We start from the raw sequence: 16988 nt of genomic DNA, 5'->3' as shown, positions 1-16988 counted from the left end.
AACTAAAACCCGCTCAATTTCTTGTGCTCAGCGAGTGGTAAAAGCAATACGTGCGAATGAATTGACATGATTCCTCCAAGAAAGAGAGTCACACTTTGAATCATCGGATCTGCAACAGGCACATCTGCAACAGGTACATCAAGACTCATCTGCAGCAACTCAGTATTAACTGCAAGTGAGAAGCCACCAAATGTTTTCATGTCTGCAAGCATGCCAAAAGTGCATGAATCCTGCATATACACCAAACTCATCAGACGAAAAATTGTGCCTGGTTTTTGAAAAACATTGACCCTTCCCCTTAGAACCATTGCGACCAGACCCCACGAATGCATATGCCGAAACATTCAAGAATAAAGCCAGTATATGACCTGGACTCGTCTGAGGATGAAGCATACTATCAACAGCTGAGTGTTCCAAACCGCTCAAGAAAACACAAGGATCTTCATCAAGAGGATGATGAGTTGGCCACCATCTCTTTTGGTACATTACGTGATGCCCAATCAAAATTACAGAATGAAAAGGTTAGTCGAAAGAATGAAATCGATTCCGACGGGTTTTTTGAGGAATCGGATTCAGATTCTGGCCCAGAAGAAACCAACACAAACTCTCATAAAAAGAGAAGCAAACATGCCCCAGCCGAAGCATCAAGTAAGAAACCAGTGTCCAGAATCAGAGACATTCAGGGTCTACCTTCAAGAAAACTGCAAACTTTACATACTGATATACGATTTGATGCCGCTTATGGAAAAGCAGACATAACCCAAACTAGAAAGAACTATGCCTTTTTAGATGAGTATCGAAAGCAAGAGATTCAAAATATGGAACAAATTTTAAAAGACAAGAAATCAAAGTTGGATGAGGACCAAAAGGAGGAAATCAAACTAAAGCTTCAATCGTTGAAATCAAGAATGGACACGTTAAAGAATCATGACTTGGAAACACAAATTTTAAAAGAATACAAGAAGAAGCAATATCTAGATGTCAAAGAGGGCAAATCGAGCCAGCCATACTTTTTAAAGCGTGGTGACAAGAGAAAGATTCTACAGAAAGCCAAATACGATAGCATGAAACCTAAACAAAGAGAGAAGGCCATGGAAAGAAAGAGAAAGAAGAGATTAGGAAAGGAGTTCAGGCAATTGGAGTTCAGATCTCGTAATGTATAGGGATTGTATAGCTTAAGAACTGTTTTTATTGTCGGGTGTGGTAAAGAAAACATATAAAATCTATAAGGCAAAGATTGACTTTGAAAGTTTGTTGAAAACCAAAATTAAAACATTTGAAGAAAACTATTGACAAGTGATTAATCGAGTGCAATTATTGACAGCACTTTGAAAAATTCAATACAAATTTTTGCATTAATCTACTGATTTCTTCTTGTTCTCGTGGGCAAGCCAATCCTCATAACTACCAACGTAGTTTCCTCTCTTTTTGTATCCAAATGTATTGGCCAATTCTTCAGCTGCAGTAGATCTAACACCTCCAAGACAATAAAATACCAACTCTTTGTTCTTGTCTGGTTTATCAAACCCAAAGTTATCAAGGAAATCATCTTCAGACAAGTCCAAAGCACCTGGACTACTCTTGAATGGAAGATTGATTGCTCCCGGGATATGGCCATCGTCATATTCAACTGGTTCTCTAACGTCAACCAAAACTGAATCAGGGTGTTTTTTTGGATTAGCAGCAATGTCTTTAACGTCATCGTATTTGTATAATTTGGCCTCTGGAGATTCTGTCAAGACGCTATAAGATCTGACATTTGTCTTGATGGAGTTGTATATGGCAGGCTTAGTAGTGTTGAATATGGTTGGCACGGTAAAGTGACGAAATGGTTGGGTCAATGCAAATGATGCTGACTGTTTTGCAAAAGCATTTCTGACGATTGGGTGAAATTGTTTGGATAATCTTGTGAGGGACATGATAATGTTTGGTATTCCTTAGGGATTCAAGTCTGATGAAAAATTAAAGTTGGGTCACTAGGTGGCAATTCAGCAATGGGATCAAATACTTTAATGGGTGTTTTCAAGGGAGTGTGTTCTTCCTGACTTTTGATTGATGACTTATCGCAATGTTTATCTTTGTTTATTGGATGAATGATAAAAATTGATGATTCAATTTTCTTTCACAGTTGGTTGAAGTTTTTTTTCTCGCACTTTGAAGCTGAGAGAGTCTTTCAGGATCACAATATCATTCTACTTGACTCACGCTTTACTACTCTCTACTCAGCCCAATACTTCAACTCTGTATATGATCTACTTTCTTACTCTACAAATCAAAGAAAACATAGATATACGTGTTGAACTATACTTGGCTAACATCTATCAATAAAAAAAAAGAAAACATCAATTCATAACATTCGTTAAAACTAGGTTGAAAAAGTTTTAATTTTGAAAAAAATTCTCCAAAAACATGGGGATCAACTAAATGCACTAAAACAATCCATCAATCTCGCCTTCTTCATTGACTTCAACATTCATGAAACCACAGTGGGTTGGTAAACCAGGAATGGTTTGAATTTCAGCCGCTAAAGCGTACAAGTAACCAGCTCCAATTGATGCTTTAACATCTCTAATGGGAAACTTGAATCCAGTTGGTACACCTTTCAAGTTTGCATCATGTGATAATGAGTATTGAGTTTTCGCAATACAAATTGGCAATTTACCAAATCCTTGCTTTGTGTACAAATCAATCTTCTTTTGCGCCTCGGGCAAGAATTCCACTTCACCAGCTCCGTACATCTCTTTAGCAATGGTTGATATTTTATCTTCAATCGATGGTTCAGTACCGTAAAGGAAATGGAAATTCTTCTCTTGTCTATTGGCAGCTTCGATAACTCCCTTGGCCAAATCAACAGCACCCTTTCCACCTTCTTCCCAGTGGTTGGAGACAATTGCATCAACAGCACCAGCTTTCAAAGCCTCCTCTTTGATCACTTCATGTTCCTTGTCGGAATCGGATGACATCTTGTTGATAGCAACAACAACTGGTAAACCATATGACTTGGCATTCTCAATATGCTTAGCCAAGTTTGAGCAACCAGCTCTTAATAACTCAACATTTTCTTGGGTGTATTCTGGAGCCAATGGTGCACCTGCTTTAACTTCCGGACCACCACCATGGACTTTCAATGCACGGACAGTGGCAACAATAACAATGACATCGGGAGCTAAGCCACTTGATCTACATTTGATGTTGATAAATCTTTCTCCACCCATTGTGAAATCAAAACCAGCTTCAGTAACAACATATCCTTCCTGTTCCTTTTTCTCTTCTGGAGTCAAATCGCTTGAGGTACCAGCCAATTTCAATGCCATTTTATCTGCTAAAATGGATGAAGCACCAATGGATATATTGGCGAATGGACCAGCATGAACGAAAACAGGAGTACCTTCCAATGTTTGCATGATATTTGGCTTGATAGCATCTTTCAATAATGCAGTCAAGGCACCGGCACATCCAATGTCCTCGCATGTTACCGGAATTCCTTGTTTTGAAGTACCAATAACCATTTTTCCTAATCTTTCCCTCATATCTTCTAAAGAGTTAGCCAATGCCAATATAGCCATACATTCAGAAGCAACGGTAATGTCAAAACCAGTAGCTCTGGTGAATCCTTTCTCTGTTGGTGCTTGACCTACTGTAATACCTCTCAAGAACCTATCATTACAATCAACAACCCTCTTCCAGGTGATCGACTCTGGATCAATGTCCAATCTGGCAAATGCAGTTATTTCTTCTGGATTCAAGTCATTTGGATCGGTCTTGTTGATCCCCAATTTCTCCAACCTTCTCAACATGGATTTAGTAAATGTTCTCTTGCCTTTCTTTTCTGGAACCAACCTTCTATACAATGGACCATCTTTTTGAGTAGCTTCGTGAAACATTCTCGTATCTATAGCAGCTGCCAACAAGTTGTTTGCCATGGTAATGGCGTGAATATCACCAGTGACATGCATATTGAATTCATCCATGGGAATAACCTGTGAATAACCTCCACCAGCAGCACCTCCTTTAATACCAAATGTGGGACCCATTGATGGTTGTCTGACATTAGCAAATACGTTTTTGTTCAAATGCGCACCCAAAGCTTGTGCTAAACCTACTGTTGTGGTTGATTTACCTTCACCCAATGGGGTTGGTGTAATCCCAGTAACAAGAACGTATTTACCATTCTTTTTATTTTGCAATCTTTTCAATATATCCAAAGAAACTTTTGCTTTGGTAAATCCAAACGGTTCCAATTCAGCATCCAAAATACCGGCTTCTTCTGCAACTTGTGTTATACGCTTTGGCTGTTGAGCACGAGAGATTTCAAAGTCTGAAGGGACTGGTTTTTTCAAATCCAACTTTAAAGGGTTGGTGAATTTTGGAGTCTCGTTATTGGCCTTGTAATGTCTCTTGGCTGCAATAACCACGTTATCTAACAAACAGGCAACAGTCATTGGACCAACTCCTCCAGGTACTGGTGTAATCAATTGAACTTTCTCTTTGGCAGTTTCATATTCAACGTCACCAACCATTCTTTGACCACTTTTTTTAGTACTGTCGGGGATGAAATTTGTGCCTACGTCAATGACAACTGAATTTGGTTTCAACCATTCGCCCTTGACATATTGTGGTTGGCCAATTGCAGCTACAACAATGTCTGCTTCGCCCAAAAAATTCTTCACTTGTTCGATAGGAGTTCTTGAGTGAACGACAGTGACACTAGCATTGGCTTTAGTGAGTAAATTGGCAACTGGTTTACCAACAATGTCGGACCTTCCCAATACAACAGCAGTTTTGCCTTCAACATCAACACCAGACACTTCCAACAAATGCATTATTCCCTTTGGTGTGCAAGGCAAAAATTTGGGCTCTCCACCTTTTTTGGATAATTCTCCAACATTGAAAGGACCAAAACCATCAACATCCTTGTCTGATAAAACCGCGTCAGTAACTTTTGACTCATCGATGTGATCGGGTAATGGTAATTGAACCAAAATTCCATCCACTTCCAAGGAATTATTCAATTTCGCAACTTCATTCAACAATTCAAACTCAGTGATGCTCTCTGGCAATTTTATGATTTCGCAGCCAATGTTTGCTTCTTCGGCAGCCTTTAATTTCATTTTGACGTAGGTTGATGAATCAGGTCTGTCTCCAACTTGAATTATAGACAAGTTGGGTTTGAAGTCGGGATGTTTCAACTGGAATTGAGCAACTTCATCGTGTATCTTTGTACGAAGATCTAAAGCAATGGACTTGCCGTCTAAAATCTGAGCAACCATGGCAACGTTTGTTGGAAAATGAGAGAAATGTTGGAAAAGAATAAACAAATGATCAAAGATGAACTCTGTTTGAAATTATTGTCTTATTAAAATTTTCATTCTGAAAAAACCCATGGAGCCGTTTGCGCGCCTATCGTTAACCATTAAAGACGAAATAATTCGCACAAAAATGGAAAGAAAAAATTACTTTTATTGTAGTTTTTTCTTATTGTGGAAATTTGATCGGTGGTTTTTGACTCCGATTTGGCTCGCATAATGCATAGAGCTTAAAGTTGGGCCCGGTTAATTAGAGTGATGGAAAGGAGGTGACCGAAACAGGACACATCTAGTCTAAGGTTGTTTATACAGAAGTAAACCGTGGGGAGGGGGGAGGGGGGCAAGACACACTCAATCAATCCACACTAAATTGTTCAATACATTCTATAGGTATGCACTTCACTGGGTATCGCTTGTTTATGGCATTGAGAATCGTTCCAGGTCCCAAATTGAGTACAGTGTTCACGCCAGATGCTGACAACTTGTTCATTGATTTAATCCATTGAACTGGCTCGTAATTGGCATTCAATGTTTTCTCAACTGTTGACATTGCGTCAGTCGAAACTTCTCCATCGAGGTTGGAAATGATTGGTATCTTTTGAGGTCTGATTTTGCCCTTCACTGTTGATTTCAACTCTGGAACGATTTCCTTTAACATCGTATTATGGAAAGGGATGGATACTGGTAACTTTTCTGCTTTCAACAACATCCTTTTGTCTTGCTTTCTCAAAACTCCAACAAATATATCAAGCTTATCGAGTTCACCTGAGATCACCACTTGGTATTTTGAGTTTACATTTCCTAAAACGTTGTGCTCAGTTGCAAGATCAATTACCTCATTCACATGTTCGGGTCTTATTATCAACGCAATCATTCCAAACTGCTTGTGTGACTTACGAACCATCTCTTCCATCAATCTACCTCTTTCCCTGACTATCTTCACTGCCGTCAGTAGATCAAAAACACCGCTTAATGTCAATGCTGTGTACTCTCCAAGCGAGTGTCCAAGGAGAAACTGTGTATTCTTCAACAAATCGACATCGTAAACCTTTTCAAAAGCTTTGAGGGTAACGTAAGTGGAAGCAAGGATCGCCGGTTGAGCATTCGATGTCCGCTGTAGCCAATTACGTGTTTCTTCTTCACTCACATTTCTTTGAAATAGATGTTGGGAGAAGTTGTAACCCAATGCAAAGTCAACTTCCTCCAAGTACGGCTGGAATAAGTGACGATACCTTTTATTTTCCTCAAGCAACCCATTTCGTATTATACCTTGGCCGGGACATGTGATAGCATACTTTTTGATATTGTTCAACAACTGTTGGTTCATGATTAAGCAGCAGGGATTTGAATCTTTCGGGTGGCTACAATTTTCTGGCCAGTGAGCCTTTTGCGCGAAAAGCACATCTCAATACACATTTTACAAACTCATTCGACATTAGGTAAACGAAAGCGTTTGGAGCTCCAAAAAAAGAGAAGCAGAATCAGTGGAGGGGTTGTAGTACCGCCCCCAATGCTCAATAATAGTATACACTGTACTCAGTTTACTCAGTTTACTCAGTTTACTCAGTTTACTCAGTTTACTCAGTTTACTCAGTTTGCTCAGTTTGCTTGTCGTGCCCCAAAAACACAATGTAATTTCACGGCCCTATACAATACATTGGGACGTGACGTGGATTTGGGTATACTCGGAATGAAGGAAAAGAACGGGAGCATCACTTGCTACCCGAAACTTTTCCAAATACTTTTTAACTGTGAGAGGGGGAGAGAGAGAGAGAAAGAGAGACGCGATCACTATAAAAGCTTAATTATTTTTTTCGCGTTTTCGTTGTTGTTGTTTACGTTTATTTTCGTTTCCTTTGTTTCTCTCTCCACATCAAATATAATCATTGGTGTGCGTGTGTGTGTGTGTGTGTGTGTGTGTGAATAAGTGCGTGTGTGCGTCTCCTTTGCTTTTGCTCTGCCCTAAATTTCAAATAGTTTGTCGCGCTGGACACGTAGTCACGCCACGAGCAAGTAAACGAAAATTATTGTTTTCTCGCATTACACGCAGGGAGTCGTTTAGATTTTTTTTTGCTTTCGTCTTTGGAGCGAGAAAAATATCTTTAAAACCTCGTCAATTTCCTCCTTTCGACGAAACGGGGAGGAAAAAAAAAGTCTCTCGCCCTCTCTTTTCTACTACCCCCCCTCGTTTCTCCCACTAACACGGTACTACCAATAGGTCGAAGAGACATACATACAATTAGTACACAACCAAAGGATCAAAGGACCAAAGCAACCGATTGTCAAACAACCAATTGTCAAGAAATATTTACATTGAAAGCAATTACTACAAACAAGCAATGTCTGAGTTGAAAGCTAGTAAGGACGCGTTGATTGCATCCCTTTTCGAATTGTCAAAAGCTGCTCAAGAGGCTGCTAATAGCGCTGTTGACTTTTATAAAGTTGCTACTGGAGGCAACGAGGATATCACATCAGAACAATTACAAGGCATCCAAGAGGCAATGAAGCTTGCCGTTGATACTACTCATGGTGTCAAGCACAACTTGGATGGTGCGGCCAATGGCGATAAGAAAAAGAGAAAAGTGGAAAGGGATCCAAATGCACCAAAGAAGCCATTGACGATGTTTTTCGCTTTCAGTTTCCATTTGCGCAAGATGATTGCCGAGGAGAGAAAGAAGAAAGGATTGCCCAACCTCGGTGCAATTGATTTGAACCAATTGGTCAAGGACCGTTGGGACAATATCTCCGATGAGGAGAAAGCCAAATGGAAGCACAAATACGAAGAGGAAATGAAACTTTACAATGTCGAAAAGGCCAAATATGAACAAAGCTTGAAGGATGGGACAAACTACAAGCGTCCAGAACATCCATACGCTAGTGGATATGAAGAGACTGAAACGCCCGTGATTGAAGAAGTTGTTGAAGAGGAAGAGGCGGATGTTCCAGCACCAACCTTATCTCAAGAAGAGTTGAAAAAGAAGAAAAGAAAACAAGAAAAGAAAGAGAAGAAGAAGAAGTTGGCAGCTAGCTCCCCATGAGAGAACCCAAAGAACAATCAAGTATGTTTCAGTATTTTTCAGTATTTTCCCCCCTTTTTTTCTTCCTTTATGTATTAGTCGTCTATATTTCAATGTAATAATAATAATAATAAGCAAAGCAAGTTGTTACAAACCTTTTTTTCACTTTTTCTTCATCTTTTGCTTATCAATATGAGCTCTCAATACCTTTTGTCTATCACGAAGAGATAACTTTTGTTTCCCTTGAACTGCCTTTTTATGAATCATCATGACAAAATTCTTCTTTCTAGCTTTTTCTTTATTTGTAGTGGAATGAGGTGCATCACGCTTACCCTTTCTAGATCCAAACTTGCCACGATCCTCTTTCCCTTCCTTGGCTTGGGCAATCCTCTCTTCTCTCAATTGCTTGTATTTGACTTTGCCCACTAATGAAGTGGAGTCTACCGCGTCTTCATTGGTAATGCCCATCAATTTGGCCACACCAGCTTCGGTTCTCAACTCCTCCAACTTGGCAAAATCAGCAGGGGTAAGAATTCGACTCGAAAGGATTTCATTCATGGCAGAAGCATTGTTTGTGGATGCGCCAGCAGAGCTGTCCTCGAGTTTGGCCCTCTTGGTCGGCCTCTCATCATCATCACCGCCTTCAGTAGAATCTTCGTCTACTTCTTCTTTCTCCTCGTCGGACGACAATTCTAAATCTGAAACATCATCTTCTTTTCCTTTACTAGCCTCATCTTCACTATCAGAAATATCGATCTCCTTATCAGATTCAACCAGGATCCATTCCCCTTCAACATCACTTCCATCTTCCTCCTCGTCAACTTCCCAATTAGCATCCTCCTCTTCGTTATCAGCATTTGTTTGTCCTTGCTCTTGTTTCCATTTGGCCAATAACTCCAATCCTGGAATAGACGTGACGTTATTCTCCACACCATATTGTGGTTTCGATTTGCCCTTGTCTCCTTTTTGCAATTCCATGCTTGCAACTTTACCCCTATCCTTCCTGGCCAACATTTCCGGTGCCACTTCTCTATACAATGAAATCAATGATCTTGCAGCCATCATCACCGCTTTTGATTTCGATCCCTTATACTCGACCAAATCTTGCAACAATGGAGCTTCAATTGCCAAAGGAGCACGGGATAGTATTTCTCTGATTGTATTGATTCCCGCCGATGCAACTTCAGCAGCAACACCATCACTGACAAATTCGTCGGCAATTTTACGCACCACTAGTTCGATATTTTCTGGAGGAACCAAATCATGTGAAGCTTGAGCCGATGCTGCCATAATTTGGGTCACGTTTCTTTGCTTTGGGGTGAGATACTTTAAAAAGAATGAGTAGATACCCAACACAATCAACTTGTGAGTACCAATCAATCTTGATACCAAGTTCATAAACAAAATCTTTTGATCCAAGTCAAACTTGTTTGAGTTTTTTGAACTCAAATGATTATCAAACAATTGCTCAGCAAAACCTTGAGGATCACGTAAAAGATGTATTGCTGAAAAGTTTAAATAGGTGGCCGAATGCTTGGTGCTATTTTTCTTTTTTATTTGTTTCACCGCCTGTTCCAATTTTTTCCCTCTTTTCGATGATTTCTTGTTCACCTCCATCTTGTGCTTTAATGCACCCATATCAAACCCTTCTTCATCGCTTGAGTCCTCAAAGTTCTCCTCTCTTTCTTTATCGGCACCAAGAAAGAACCTTGCCCCAGCAATGGCGACTTTAACATCGGGATGCAACGCTGCTTGTGTCATGATCTCAACTGCTCTTGAATCATCCCAAATACCTCTTCTCCACAATTCTCTCGTCAATTTAGTGGCCCATAAACCTTGAGCATCCTTTTGTTCAAGCAAATTGAAGAGCAAAGCTTGTGTAGATCTGTTTAGTCGTTGGTTTTTGGCTCCTGTATTGACAGACTTCAATAGTGAAATCAATGTAGAATAAATCTGACGTCTCATTTGCTTTACATGTTGGCCAGCTTGGACCTGGCCAGATGCGTATGCTGTCAACAATGGAAAAATAGTCTGTATCAAACTTTCCGCAGTGATAATATCCTTATTTCTCAACATTGTTAAACATTGTATAATCTTTTCTCTCAACTCCGGTGCCAAATCGCGATGGTTATCAAGCAAGATAGTTTTCAATTCTTTGGGGAAATTCTTTGTTTCTTTAGGGTAGCAGTTACAAACTGCCGATAAGAATCCGACAAGTTCAATAAACTCGGTGGTTGAGTTTGAATCAGCTCCTGTGGGATTCTCCAAGTACAAGTCTCTCAAGGATTCATAATGCGATAACTGTTGTAGAAACTCCTCATGGTATGATTCAGGATCTCTTCTGACAACATTCTGCAATAATATAATGTTGGTTGGAAGTATAGCCGCTCTTCTTTGTTTCCCCATGATGATAATGATGCTGCTGTGTAAAGAAGAACGATTGCAAAGGTTTTTCTCAAATTTGTGCGATGAGGGAAATTTTGAAAAGAGATTAAAAAATAAAATGGGTTGACACAAAAGCACGGCATACACTTTCCAATTCATAATTCTATAACAATATATCTACCTCAAAACTTTTCACCAAATAGCCCTTGCAAAGACTCGTAATTGATTTTCCTCGACACCGATGTTTTTGAGAAATACATTTTTGCACTATCACCGGCACTTTTGGGTGCTCCATCTTCATCCAAAATTATATCTCCAATCTCTTTTTGAATCTCAGGTGGCACCGACGACCGTTGTCTTTTTCGACGATTGGCACCAGAGGTTGCAGAGGTGTTTCCCGTAAGCTCGTCAGCTTCTTGTTTCAACCGCTTGCGTTCTTGTTCTACCATGTAGTCATGGTTGAGACCTGTCCAAATTCTTTCCTTCATGGCCACTTCTTCAGGTGTCATTTGACTCTCCTCTACGACTGCATCATCATCGTCTGAGTTCAATTCGGTTTCAGACGAAACAAGCTTAAGCACATCCTCAGTGGTTGGTAAGTTCTTAACCAAGTTTCTTGGCCAGTTCATGTTCCAAATTCGATCTAAATCATCCTCCTCGATTTTCTCCTTGGCTAACTCGTGTGGGGTTTTGTATAGCGATTGTTCTAATTTGTTTCGCTTGGACTTTAAAATTCTCTCTATTTGTTCATTGATCAACTCTTTGTTGATTGTAATGTCACTCATTATCGTATTCATGAGTATTTGCTTTTGCTGTTCATCTTTGGAAAGATCACCTAGATATTGAATTTTTTCATCCTCTGTCATACTTTCCAAGTCATTGAAAGTTTCCTGTTGCCGCCTTTGTAAAGTGCGTGCTATTCTCAATTCGTTTTTCCGATTTTTTTCAAATGAAGGTGGATTGGCACTTTCAACCTCTTCATCATCACGGAAACTTTTCACCGACAACTGCGCGGCCTTGGTTTTTTTGAATTCGTTCAACCTTCTTTGTAATGTTTCTTGTCCGACATGTGATATTGCCACAATTTCTGAATGACTTCTTCTAAAATTATTCATTCTCGCAGCAAGCAAAACACATGCACCTGCAACACCTGCTGGCCGCCTTCCTTCATGGATCCAGTCTGCTGACATTCTTTGAGCAAGTTTTGTTGCATCTCTAGCAACTTTTGTCGCTTTCTCCTTGAAATCCAACTTTTCGACAAAATGTTGTATAAATAAAGAAGGGTCTGCCAATGGCAACGAGGTTATGTGTAAAGCTTTCACCATTTTCAAAAATGTGGCACCCAAAGAGTACACCGAGATCTGCAATCTCGAACTGAAATCGATCAACATATGCGGTGTCTTTTCCTTACGACACGCTACATAAAGGCATGTGGCTAAGACGTTATTTGAACGTCTTCCTTGGACAAAGTTCATAGTCAACGCAAGTTTAAACCATTCCCCGGCAGCTTCGGCAATGAAGTCTGGAATCCTTAAAGCCGCTGCTATTCTCCTAATCTTTCGTTTCCCATTGGTTATTGTTTGTTCTCTACTTTCCATTGCATTCTGTCTTCCACCTGCAAAAGTTGCCCTTGCCTGATCCGCTCCAACCATAGCACCCTGGACCATGGCTGCACCACTAGAAGATTCACCAAACTGGACCTCAGAAACAATAGGGTTCTCTTCGAGAACAGTACCACATCGAAGACATGACACATCGCCTGCTGCTGTGTATCTATTAACGTCAAACTGTGTGTGTCCACAGTTGACACATTTTTGTTGTTTTTGCACCCTCACACTCATTTCGAAAGACAATAGCTATGCCTGGTCAAAAACTTAGTATTTATTGGGGTATAACGATTTGTTTATGGTTTAAGAAAGGAATCTCCTTCACCAAGAAGAAGAAAGAAAAAAATTAGTGCAAAAGCTTCCTTGGGGGTGTTTGTGTTATAAACGACATCAGCAATGGCAGGTGAAAACATAGCAGATAGCACATCCGATGATACGAGTGAGATTGAAGTAAGGCCCTATAGCCAGGTAGATACTGGTACGTCGAGCGGCTCTCAAAGGGTTGGCTTGGACTCATCTCAACCTACCTCACGTAGGCTGCTCACGCGTGCCACCACAATTGACGACGAGGAAAATGCTCGTGTTCTGCCACATTTCCCATACCCACTTGTTATGAAAGTAGTCAGTTCAGAACCTAGAGATGTTCTACAATCAGAGAGGACTTTTCTTACGTTCACTCGGTTTGCAACAGCATTGTTCTTCACGGCTTTAGGGATAATCTTGAATTTCAAGTTTGATACTTCTGGCGATGACGCTGCTAAATCGCCAGATGAAGAGGATCAAAAACACAATTTTAATCATACAAAGTTTTCAGTGGCTGTTTCGTATATTTTGTTGGTGTTGTCGCTATTTGTGTTAGTAGTCAGTGGATCGAGTTATTACATTACAATCAATCGATATGCACAACACAAGATTGCTACTTATAACTTCAATAATCTACCTACAGCTGCGTGCATCACTGGTGTAATTATCACATTGATTGTGATTAATGTGACGCTAATTGTTGAAGGATTTTTAGAAACGAAATAGATGCCTGTTTATTTATTAAATTTGGACTTTTTCAGTTTCTTGGACTGACTAGGCTCTTCTTTTGAATGTTTCCGTTTGTTGATCTTTCTCCTTTCTCCAAACCCTTCTTTGTCCATTTCCAGCATTGATTCTCTCTTGGCGGTTGTCATTGCACCCAATGAATCTTTGATAACCTTGTCATCATTGATCTCTTCCAACAATTCCATTTTCTTGTTAATTCTCTCCTCGATGCTCTGAATCCGCTCTATATCTTTCTCGCTAATGATGCTTATCGCGTCACCTTTTCTACCAGCTCTTGCTGTTCTACCAACCCTGTGAATGAAATCATCAGGATCGGCTGGTATATCGAAGTTCACCACAAGTTCCACAGTGGGGATGTCTAAACCTCTTGAAGCGACATCAGTGGCAATTAGAATCCTTGCGGCACCAGCTTTGAATCTATGTAGCGAGTTTGTTCTCTCGGATTGAGGCATTTCCGAATGTAATGATGCCACTCTAAAATCCAATTTTCTCAATGCTCGTCTCAAAACTTCAGCAGTGATTGTCCTGTTGACAAATACAACCGCGGTGGATTCTTTGTATTTGGGTAAAAGTAAAATGCTATGTAGATAGGCCTCTTTCACGTATGAGGGCACAAACACGTACTCAATCAGTAAAGTCGACGGAATGGCAACCTTGTCAACTGTGTCCACTTCATGCATAAATACTGGGAGTTTCCCCGCTGAACGAGGCTTTTCCTTCAATGCTTTAACTGAATCGGTTATAGTGGCTGTGAATAGCAACGTCTGTCTTCTGTCACTACTGGGTAATACTGAAAAACACCTTTCCAAATCACTACTAAAACTATTGCTCAATAAGCGATCTGCTTCATCCAAAACCAAGTATCGCACTCTTCTTAATCCACTAATAGTCTCTTCACCGCTGTTCAAAATATGATCAGCCAATCTCCCTGGCGTGGCGATAACGAAATGTGGTTTCTTTTGCAATTCCAAAGCCTGCTTGACAAAATCCTCACCTCCAACCACAACACAAACTTTTATATTCATTTGTGCTCCTAAAGCGGTATACTGCTCTGCGATTTGCAACGCCAATTCCCTAGTTGGGGTGAGCACTAGTCCAAATATGCCGTAGGGATCTTCTGACCATTGTGTTAACATAGGTGCTGCAAACGCAATAGTTTTACCGGAACCAGTCTTGGCTCCTCCAATACAATCTTGACCTTTGAGTATAGCCGGTATACATGCGGCTTGAATCGATGTAGGTTTGTGGATTTTCATTGCTACTAGTGATTCACTGAGCCATCTTGCGACTCCGAGATCTTGAAACGGTTGTGATGACATGGGGTATGATGCTGTGGTTAGAGATGATCATCGCATATGAAAAAGATACGCAAAAAAAAAGAACAAACGAAAAGTTTGTTTTAGAAAATCAGGCTTTTGCGAAAAATGGATCCATAGGGCTTTCATCAGCACCCAACTATTAATAGAGCATAGTATTGTCAGTGATTGAGTTGTTGACTTGCTAGCGGAGATACAAATATGAACCTGTCGTTACACACAATGTTGGTCAGGCTGTCGCGTCGATCGATCTTCACATCCTCAAATATACGAAATACTTTTCAATCACCAGTTTCATCATTTGCACCCAACTATGCATTTCACGACACGTTTCCTGACACTTCAGGTAAAGATGTGGTTTCACAGACTATAGTCAATCCAGCTGATGAAACACAGGTGATCAAAATATCCCAAATACTTGACCACCAGACAACTTCAACAACGAAACGCAACGCACCCAAACCAAGAAATATCGTCAGTATAGCAGACTACTTTTCGGGCAATTCTCATCATTTACACCACGTATTTTACTCAAACCTAATACATGCAAAGACCAAAAAAGCAGCAAAAGTGGAAAATAAGAAATTCATTGATTTGAAAATTATAAAACTAACTAGTGGGTCTGGAGGTAATGGGGCAGTTTCATTTTTCCGTGATAACCTAACAACTGCTGGTCCTCCTGATGGTGGTGATGGTGGAAGTGGTGGAAATATATATATAAACGTTGTTGACCGAAACTTAAACTCATTGCACTATTTGCAAAAAAGATATGTTGCTAAACTGGGTTCTCCGGGTAAAGGCGGCCAATTGGACGGTAAAAACGGTGACGATGTGATTATTGATATTCCATTGGGAACCGTAATTCGATGGATACCTGATCCAACGATATTCAAAAAACACATATCCAGAAAGGAGGGAGATTCTTTAAGAAATGTGTATATGGAACTTGATTTGGATATTGGTTATAATAAAAACAATGTTCAATTGAAACGTTATGGATATAATCCAGGTCAAGGGTGGATTTTCAAAGAACACGACGAAGAGTATTACCAACTGCGAGACTTTTTTCAAGAATTGAATGATAAAGTCACAAAGTATGATGAAGAAGTTGAATTTGAAGAGCACCAACAAGATCAGTTCCCCATTCTCGGAATGGATTGTGATAAGGTTACCACAAAGCCTTTACTTCTTTTACACGGAGGTAAAGGAGGATTGGGAAACATGCATTTCCTAACATCAAGTGTACGTAATCCGCGGTTTTGTAAAATTGGACGACCGGGAATCACGGCTCATTTCTTACTTGAATTGAAGCTCATTGCTGATTTAGGGTTAGTTGGATTGCCCAATGCTGGGAAATCAAGTTTACTACGCGCTATATCTCGAGCCAAGCCTAGAGTTGGACATTGGGAATTCACAACATTACAACCAACAATAGGTACTATTCAGCATCGCATTGATTCGGACCCATTCACGGTTGCTGATATTCCAGGAATAATCAAAGGTGCATCAGAAAATAAAGGTATGGGACTAGATTTCCTTCGTCATATTGAACGCTCAGGCGGATTGGCTTTCGTTGTTTCGTTGGAATCTACTGATCCAGTTAAAGATTTGCAAACATTGACTAATGAAGTGGGTGTCAAACGGATGAAGGACAAAAAAGTATTGGTGGTAGCAACAAAAGCAGATTTGAGTAACAAAGGAGAAAACTATCAAGCATTGAAACAATTTATTGAAGCGGAGCACAAGTCATGGAAAATTGCTCCAGTTTGTGCTCCTAGAGGAGAAAACATTGATCGATGTTTGGAGTTGATGAGCGAAGTTGCTCGCAAAAAGTGACCAAAATATAACAATGTAAATAGACGACCATGACGATAGGTTTAAGGCTAATGAATCGATGTGTAAGTTTGTCCACCGCAATATTACCAAGAATTCATTTTTGTAGTCAAGTTTAATCAATCATAAGCCACAATTTAATATAGTGCACCCGCCCCAATTTAAGCGAAAGAACATTTTAACCCATATTGCATAATATGTCAAAACTTAACAAACGAAAACAAAACCTAGAGCCGAGTTATAGTCGATGTGTGATATTGTATAGCCTTTGGCAAAGCATACACAACTGACGTTGTTTTAAAGTTGTTGTAAGGTGATGATATTGCAAAAAGTCGACACCAACCCAAAAGTTGTGCTTTTACGTAGCAAGCGTCCACTGTGTATTGGTAAAGTAGAATGGGTCACATAACAGGAACTTACAAACAATAGCAATTTAGCAATATAGAGCCGCAATTTCTACTATTGATATTATCA

At 40.0% G+C, this 16988-nt stretch overlaps 10 protein-coding genes across 10 annotated transcripts; 4 read left to right on the top strand and 6 right to left on the bottom strand. All coding sequences in view use genetic code 12, as the record gives it.

Moving 5' to 3' along the window:
* Positions 1 to 326: 326 nt before the first annotated feature.
* On the top strand, positions 327 to 1163 carry CPAR2_204730 (rRNA-processing protein; the record flags this gene model as incomplete). Its single annotated transcript, XM_036809355.1, has 1 exon — positions 327 to 1163. One exon carries the CDS (start codon positions 327 to 329, stop codon positions 1161 to 1163), a length of 837 nt encoding a protein of 278 aa, XP_036666000.1.
* Positions 1164 to 1355: 192 nt separating this feature from the next.
* Positions 1356 to 1919, bottom strand: CPAR2_204720 (thiosulfate sulfurtransferase; the record flags this gene model as incomplete). The annotated part of the gene is made up of 1 exon (XM_036809354.1): positions 1356 to 1919. The coding sequence occupies one exon, from the start codon at positions 1917 to 1919 to the stop codon at positions 1356 to 1358; it is 564 nt and encodes a 187-aa protein (XP_036665999.1).
* Positions 1920 to 2429: 510 nt separating this feature from the next.
* MIS11 (trifunctional formate-tetrahydrofolate ligase/methenyltetrahydrofolate cyclohydrolase/methylenetetrahydrofolate dehydrogenase) lies at positions 2430 to 5270 on the bottom strand (the record flags this gene model as incomplete). Its single annotated transcript, XM_036809353.1, has 1 exon — positions 2430 to 5270. One exon carries the CDS (start codon positions 5268 to 5270, stop codon positions 2430 to 2432), a length of 2841 nt encoding a protein of 946 aa, XP_036665998.1.
* Positions 5271 to 5661: 391 nt separating this feature from the next.
* On the bottom strand, positions 5662 to 6633 carry MCT1 ([acyl-carrier-protein] S-malonyltransferase; the record flags this gene model as incomplete). Its single annotated transcript, XM_036809352.1, has 1 exon — positions 5662 to 6633. The coding sequence occupies one exon, from the start codon at positions 6631 to 6633 to the stop codon at positions 5662 to 5664; it is 972 nt and encodes a 323-aa protein (XP_036665997.1).
* Positions 6634 to 7645: 1012 nt separating this feature from the next.
* HMO1 (Hmo1p) lies at positions 7646 to 8344 on the top strand (the record flags this gene model as incomplete). Its single annotated transcript, XM_036809351.1, has 1 exon — positions 7646 to 8344. One exon carries the CDS (start codon positions 7646 to 7648, stop codon positions 8342 to 8344), a length of 699 nt encoding a protein of 232 aa, XP_036665996.1.
* Positions 8345 to 8485: 141 nt separating this feature from the next.
* Positions 8486 to 10729, bottom strand: SDA1 (Sda1p; the record flags this gene model as incomplete). The annotated part of the gene is made up of 1 exon (XM_036809350.1): positions 8486 to 10729. The coding sequence occupies one exon, from the start codon at positions 10727 to 10729 to the stop codon at positions 8486 to 8488; it is 2244 nt and encodes a 747-aa protein (XP_036665995.1).
* A 161-nt stretch (positions 10730 to 10890) lies between these two features.
* On the bottom strand, positions 10891 to 12549 carry BRF1 (transcription factor TFIIIB subunit; the record flags this gene model as incomplete). Its single annotated transcript, XM_036809349.1, has 1 exon — positions 10891 to 12549. The coding sequence occupies one exon, from the start codon at positions 12547 to 12549 to the stop codon at positions 10891 to 10893; it is 1659 nt and encodes a 552-aa protein (XP_036665994.1).
* Positions 12550 to 12711: 162 nt separating this feature from the next.
* Positions 12712 to 13344, top strand: CPAR2_204660 (uncharacterized protein; the record flags this gene model as incomplete). The annotated part of the gene is made up of 1 exon (XM_036809348.1): positions 12712 to 13344. The coding sequence occupies one exon, from the start codon at positions 12712 to 12714 to the stop codon at positions 13342 to 13344; it is 633 nt and encodes a 210-aa protein (XP_036665993.1).
* An 8-nt stretch (positions 13345 to 13352) lies between these two features.
* Positions 13353 to 14684, bottom strand: DBP8 (ATP-dependent RNA helicase; the record flags this gene model as incomplete). Its single annotated transcript, XM_036809347.1, has 1 exon — positions 13353 to 14684. One exon carries the CDS (start codon positions 14682 to 14684, stop codon positions 13353 to 13355), a length of 1332 nt encoding a protein of 443 aa, XP_036665992.1.
* Positions 14685 to 14903: 219 nt separating this feature from the next.
* Positions 14904 to 16517, top strand: MTG2 (putative GTPase; the record flags this gene model as incomplete). Its single annotated transcript, XM_036809345.1, has 1 exon — positions 14904 to 16517. The coding sequence occupies one exon, from the start codon at positions 14904 to 14906 to the stop codon at positions 16515 to 16517; it is 1614 nt and encodes a 537-aa protein (XP_036665991.1).
* Between the last annotated feature and the right edge of the window lie 471 nt (positions 16518 to 16988).

This window comes from Candida parapsilosis, contig 005809 (assembly GCF_000182765.1).
Source record: "Candida parapsilosis strain CDC317 annotated contig 005809".
NCBI lineage: Eukaryota > Fungi > Ascomycota > Pichiomycetes > Serinales > Debaryomycetaceae > Lodderomyces > Lodderomyces parapsilosis.
Note: the sequence above shows the minus strand (reverse complement) of the source record. Positions and strands in the feature narration are given on the sequence as shown.